General features: G+C 41.9%; 1 protein-coding gene across 3 annotated transcripts in view; it reads right to left on the bottom strand.

Annotated features, from left to right (window-relative positions):
- Positions 1 to 7,038, bottom strand: part of PTPN2 (protein tyrosine phosphatase, non-receptor type 2) — a 68,263-nt gene that overhangs the window by 41,682 nt on the left and 19,543 nt on the right. For all 3 annotated transcript variants that reach the window (XM_010859043.1, XM_010859042.1, XM_010859041.1), the window contains exon 2: positions 5,859 to 5,949. In XM_010859043.1, the coding sequence (XP_010857345.1) occupies positions 5,859 to 5,949 (91 nt within the window). The remainder of the gene's footprint in view (positions 1 to 5,858; positions 5,950 to 7,038) is intronic.

The following is a 7,038-nucleotide window of genomic DNA, read 5'->3' as shown; positions in this document are numbered from 1 at the left end:
TTGAGAGTCCCTTGGACTGCAAGGAGATCCAACCAGTCCATCCTAAAGGAGATCAGTCCTGGGTGTTCTTTGGAAGGAATGATGCTAAAGCTGAAACTCCAGTACTTTGGCCACCTCATGCGAAGAGCTGACTCATTGGAAAAGACTCTGATGCTGGGAGGGATTGAGGGCAGGAGGAGAAGGGGACGACAGAGGATGAGATGGCTGGATGGTATCACCAACTCGATGGACATGAGTTTGATTGAACTCCAGGAGATGGTGATGGACAGGGAGGCCTGGCGTGCTGCGATTCATGGGGTCGCAAAGAGTCAGACATGACTGAGCAACTGAACTGAAATATCAGCAGGTGAAACTATAACTGACTTGAGGAGTGAAGTAACTCAGCAAAACAAGAGCTCAGAAAGCTCCAGGACCTTTTAGTAGAGGCGACTGGATGAGTGTGGTCAGACAAAACAGTTGTCAGGGAGGTGTGTGGGGGGGTGGTACCTGGCCTCTGGGGTCTGCTCTGTTCCCCGCCCCCCACCAAAGGACAATATGAAGTGGAAGTAGTGTTCGTGGACACCCTTGTTTTGTCCTCAAGTTTTAGAAAATGTCTGTAACATGTTATCGTTAACAGTGACGTGGGGCCTCCCCTGTGGTCTAGAGGCTGACTCTGAGCTCCCCATGAAGGGTGCCCAGGTTCGATCCCTGAGCAGGGAACTAGATCCCACATGCCACAACTAAGACTCAGCAGAGCCAAATAAATTAATTAAAATTTTTTTTTTAACAAAACACAGTGATGTGACTGTTGGTGTCATCTCAAGTTACAGAACTTTCCTTCTGTTTGATATATGTTTTGTTCTTAATCAGGAGCAAGAATTGACTTTAAATAATCTTTCTCCATCTATAAGATATTCATATGGCTTTTTCTCTTTTACCTTGTTACTAAGATTAACTACATTTAAAGACTGTCTAATGCTAAGCCACTCTTGTATTCCTAAAACTAATATAGATATTGCCATATTCAGTTTGCTAACCTTTCTTTAGGATTTTTACATCTACATCCATGACACAGGTACGCATGTAACTTTTATTCCTCTTACTAAACTTTTCTGCTTTGGATATCCAAATTACCCATCTAACAGCCTCACAAAAGGAACTGGGGAGTATTCTCTTTCTGTTCTCTGGGAGAGCTTTCATTATTATAAGACATGCCTGTTAAAACAGCTAGTCTCAGTGAATTCTCAATGCAAAATTGTTTATTAATTAATTTAACTTATTTAGCTGTCACAGGCCTCCTTAGACTCTATTTCTCCTTTAATCTACAATGGTAAATGCTATTTTTCCAGGAGTCTGTTCTACTTCTTCTAAGTGATCACATTTATTGCCATAATTGTTTACAGTAGTCTAGCTTTTAAAGTCATTTTACATCTGTATTTTGTTCCCCTTTTCTCCTAATACTATTTATATGCATCTGCCTCTGTCTGGTTTTTGTATATCTGTGTTATTTTTCTTATTCAATCTTGCTAGTTGATTAGTCTTATTAAGGAACCAACATTTGATTTTATTTGGTCCTGTGTATGGTCCCATTGATTTCCATTCTGCTTTTATTTTTGTATTATTTTATTTTTGTATTATTTCCTTTCTGCCTTTTTTTTTTTTTGGTGTTTATCCTGTTACTTTTACTCTAAATTACGTTAGACACTTAGCACTTTAATTTTCAACCTTCTGTTCTAATACAAACATTTAAAACAGTATTTTTTTACAGTACTGTTTTTGCTGCTTTATGCAAGTTTTGCTAAGTAGATTTTACCTATTGTTCATTTTTAAGTTTCCATTATGATTTCATCTTGACCCATGAATCATTTAGAAATCTTTAAATAAATCTCCAAATTTATAGGAATTTTTATCTTTTTATTAATAATCTATAATTTAATCGCATTACGGTCAAAGAACATGGCCTGTATGGCAGTAATTCTTAAACTGTGTCAAGATTTACTTTTACAGCCTAGTCAATGGTCCATTTATTACAAGTATTCCATGCAGTCTTAGAAGAATGTGAATTCTCTAATTGCTAGACATAAGGTTCTATATTTTTCTTGTTAAATTAAGCTTAACTGTGCAGTCTAAACCTTCCACTTCTTTACTATTATTTTGCCTTAAGAAATCTGTGAACATAGAATTATCAATGTCTTTCTGTAATCCTAGTCATTTCTGCCTTATATATTTACCTGGAGACTATTAGGTGAATACAAATGTCCCAGCTGACACTGGCCTGTGCATTCAGAGAAGCCATGCCATTTCTTGAGATCTTTTTGTAGGAGGTGGAGAGCACAGAAAGCCTGAATCTTTTCCTTACTTCCTCCCCACCGAGTAATTTATTTAAAACGTGTGCTTAATGAGAATCTTGTTTTGCAGCAGTAAGAAACCATGGACTGTCTAACCTGCCACACAACTGGAATCTGAAGTCCATGTGTTACTTTAAATACTGAAGGATGAACCTTGAGGACATTATGCTGTGAGGAGTAAGCCCATCACCAGAAGAACCACTGTATGATTCATTTTCTGTGAAGCATCTAAAGTGATCAGAGTCTGAGAAAAGAGGAAGCAGGATGGTGACAGCCAGGGGCTGGAGGAGGGGTGGCATTTCAGCCACACAAGATGACAAGACCTGTGGTCCAGCAACATGCATACAGCCACCAACATGGGTGACAGACACCTAAAAACTGCTAAAAGAGTAAACTTATGGTATGTGTTTTTATCACAAAAACAAAAAACTATTCTTTCATGGCCGGAGAAAACAAAAGGCTGGGACTTCCTCTTATATCAAACAGTAAACTGGGATTTCTATGTGCAAAGCAAATAGTGAGGAAGATTTCAGAACCTGGCAGCTGTCTCTGACAGTACAAATACAATCCTCAATGTGATTACTACAACCTCTATTTTCTCAGTCAACCACCTTTCTGCTCATCTCTTCTACAATCACCTCATGGTTAACTGAGACAAATGAGGCATCTTTCAGTCACAGCAATTACATAAAGACTGTGGACTTCTTAAAATTCTATTTCAAAACACCCCTCTTTGAACATGCATCTCATATTCATACCTCCAAATGTAGTTTCAAGCTGGATACATAACAATTGTGTAAGGAATTTGTTTAAAAATACATTTCCAGACTTGGTGAATCAAAATTCAGAAAGATCTAAAACTCTGAATTAAGAAAAGAACCAATTCTTTTCGATTATTTGCAAACATCATTGTCTGCTTTGCACTCAGTATTATCTTTTTTTCCACATGAGGTATTATCTATTTTTATTTCCTGTATGGATGGGAAAAATAAATGCTGGTTTAAAATAGACTATTTTATTAAAAAACAAAAGTTACTATCTTAAAAGCCATCCCTAACTCCCCAAGCAGAACTGAGCACCTCCCAACACACATAGCATAGCAGGTACGAACCCCCACACCGCACATATACGGTGAGCAGGCAGGGTGTGTGGACTTACGGTCCTTGCACACAGAGCAGGCATAGAGCTGGTTTTCAGTACAGGTTTTCTGAACAAGGCAACAACCATACAAGTCTATGTATGGAAATGATAGGATGACTTTCAGTCAGGACAGGTTTGCCAGCACCACCTTAAGGGCTTTTAAAAAACACTTCTTCTGTCATCTGGATTTAGCAGGAGTCCCCAGTCTTCCCTGGTGGCTCAGATGGTAAAGAATCCGCCTGCAGTGCAGGAGACATGGGCTTAATCCCTGGGTTGGGAAGATCTCCTGGAGAAGGGAACAGCTACCCACTCCAGTATTCTTGCCTGGAGAATCCCATGGACAGAAGAGCCTGGAGGGCTACAGTCACTGGGGTTGCAAAGGGTCGGACACAACTTAGAGACTAAACAACAAGTCACCAACCAGACATGGGAACTGAATGGGAGAGAAGTATGAGTTTCCAGCTGCAGCAAGTATGTGGCTAGTGGTCCAGTACGAATATGGGGTATAAGGTAGAAAGAGCAGGAGTAGGGCCAGGACTGAGGGATGTGGGAGGAATCCTTAGCCTGAGGTGGTCACGGGACAGCAAGACAGAGATAGGTCACAAGAAGTGGGTGAATGGGTCTGTATCTGAGGAGACACAGGCTGCAGACAAGATCCGGGGCCATAAGCAGAAACATGGCAACTGAACTCACACAAGATGGGAGAGGGAGCAGAGGGGCAGACAGACAGAGCTCAAGTTGAAGACAACTGAGGAAGGAAGCTCTGATCACCCAGAGGAGTGACAGCAAAATTAAGACTGACGTGAGGAAGGAAGGCATGGCTGCCAATGTCAAAAATCACATAGGGATAAGAAAAGACAATGGCAGAAAGTCCCTCACTACAAGAGAAAACCAGAGAGTGAACAGCACTTCAGAATAAAAGTTTCCGTAGGGAGGCTGGGGTAGAACCAGGGGCTGAAGAATACGTGGGTGATGAGGCTGGACAGACAGACTGTGTGATGCATTCTTCCAGGACTGTATGTACATGTGTGGGCACACACGTGCCTGTGTCCACGTAGCTGTGGACACAGCTGGACTAAGTCACAGCTGCAATGGATATGGGGGATGACATCAGAAGACACTGGAGCACATGTGAAAAATAAAGGAAGAGAGTTCTTAGAAAGAGGCTGAAGATGGGAGGAAGAGTGGTGCTGTGATGGCAGACAGGGAGGCCGGGAGAAGGCCCTGGGCACAGACATGCCCAGCACCCAGGCAGCTCGGAGGACGCCGCCCACGCTCGCCCACTGAAACCAAACTCGGGGAGTCCTGTGGCCAGTGAAGCTGCCTCAGGCAGTATGTGAAGGAGGCCTGCTGCTACTGCTAAGTCGCTTCAGTCGTGTCTGACTCTGTGCAACCCCATAGATGGCAGCCCACCAGGCTTCCCCGTCCCTGGGATTCTCCAGGCAAGAACATTGGAGTGGGTTGCCATTTCCTCCTCCAATGCATGAAAGTGAAAAGTGAAAGTGAAGTTGCTCAGTCGTGTCCAACTCTTAGCGACCCTATGGACTGCAGCCTACCAGGCTCCTCCGTTCACGGGATTTTCCAGGCAAAAGTACTGGAGTGGGGTGCCATTGCCTTCTCCAGAAGGAGGCCTCAACCAGGACAAAAATAAAATCACCTGAACACATTTTAAAAGCCCTGATATTACAACTGTTCACAAAACCATGTATGTGTGTACCCACATGAGCACAGCGGAATCGAAATCCAACCACTGACAGATCGTGCTCAGGACAGGAAACCACCAGAGTGTGTGGCCTCGCGGGAGGAGAGCTTGATCTGTACCTGCAGGATCCAACTGAATTTAAAAGGACGCACATTTACACAGACAAATACCAAAAGGATATAAACCTTAAAGTTTTTAAGTCATGAGAGTTTTCCCTTTACACATTTTTATGTTTTAAAACTTTTCTATAGTATGCACATACTACTTTTTCATTTTAGGGAGAAAAAGCAAACTATATGAATAAATATTTAAATACTTATAAAAGCTATAGAATAATATGAAAAGTATATAGATATATATGAGTACACATACATATATAATTATGATTATTTTGAAAAAACAAAAATCAAGTGGAAAAAAAAAGGTTGGTAGCAAATACATAGAGTAAATGGTGGCTGTGTTGAAAGAGGAGGTAATTACAGGCAATTTCCCCTCCTTCCACAATTTCATACCTCAAAAGTTTTCTTTAAAGAGCGCGTATATATGTCGATACAAAAAAAAAAAAAACCCACCATGCTCATCAACCTTGACCCCAACATTTTCTGCCATGTCCTGTGTCCTACAACAAACCAGCACACACACACACACACACACACACACACACACGCCACCCCGCCATGAGTACTTACATGGGCTCACATCTCTGTATCTGTTTCGATTTCTGTTTTCAGGGAACTTGGCCACTCTATGAGGATAGTCATGGGACTCACTGCGAATTTCCTTAAAATAACAAAAATATATTTTAACATTTCTCTTAAACTTTATATAGCAAAAAGATAGTTTCCCAGCCTGTATAAAATAACTTTCACTGAGCACTTAGGACATGCCCAGCGCCTCTGTCAAGTCTCAGCACACTAATGGAAACACTGTCTCCCTCACTGTGTGTGTCAGGGGAACAGGCTAGGGGCTGAATGATGTACCAGGTCCACGGAGCTGACAGCCTGGGACCCCAGGGCTGGACACAGCCCTTCAAGCAGAAGGCTCTGTTCTCACACACGTGCACTGCACTGCTCTGCTGTGCTCACACCCACAGCCACATTAAACAGTTCAGGCAACTACACTGCAAAGAAGGAATCTCAGGTCACCACACCACACTCCAATTCCAACTAAACTCTCCAAATAATATCTGCCTATACTCCAGAGTGTCGATCTTAAAATTGTAATCTATTTTGTTATCTTCAAGCCATATAACTGTTACTTTATTTTGAGCTCCAGAAATATTCTCAAATCTTATTTTAGAGCCACAAATGCTCATTTCAGGACCCTTCCGGTTCTCAGCATTCCACAATGGAAGATTCTGTGCCACGATGCCTGCATGAGGCACTCAGCGACGTGGCGTGTCTATCATGACCAGCATTTTTTCCCCACGTGGAACATTACCCTAAGAAGTCAGGTAAAAATAGAAGCATATCCCCTCCCAGAAAAGGAGTACACATTAACAGCAAAGAACAATTTGGGCTTCTGCTCACACTACTACATGTGGAGAAACAGTATTTTAAAAATTAGGCACTAAGCAGTTTTGTAAATTAAGCATAAATAAGTTTATTCAAGATTTTCCCATGCCTGCCTGCCCCCACCCAACAGCCCCACGACAAGTAACTTTATAGCTCATCTTTTTACCCACTGGGCGTTCCAACAAGAATTGGGAACAGAGACCAACTCTCAGTGAAAGGAATCACAGCCTCTTTGTGTAACAGGAAAGGGGGTGCATCATATGCTGGTGCAGCCCTTCCGGAAAATGCAATCTGCCATACACAAAGAAACAGAAACACACACACTACAGTCATTGCCACTGACTTTGTTTGGTAG

Source organism: Bison bison, unplaced genomic scaffold (assembly GCF_000754665.1).
Source record: "Bison bison bison isolate TAMUID 2011002044 unplaced genomic scaffold, Bison_UMD1.0 scf7180017864453, whole genome shotgun sequence".
Classification (NCBI taxonomy): Eukaryota; Metazoa; Chordata; class Mammalia; order Artiodactyla; family Bovidae; genus Bison; species Bison bison.
The sequence above is the reverse complement of the archived record's forward strand: the minus strand, read 5'-3'. Positions and strand labels throughout refer to the sequence as shown.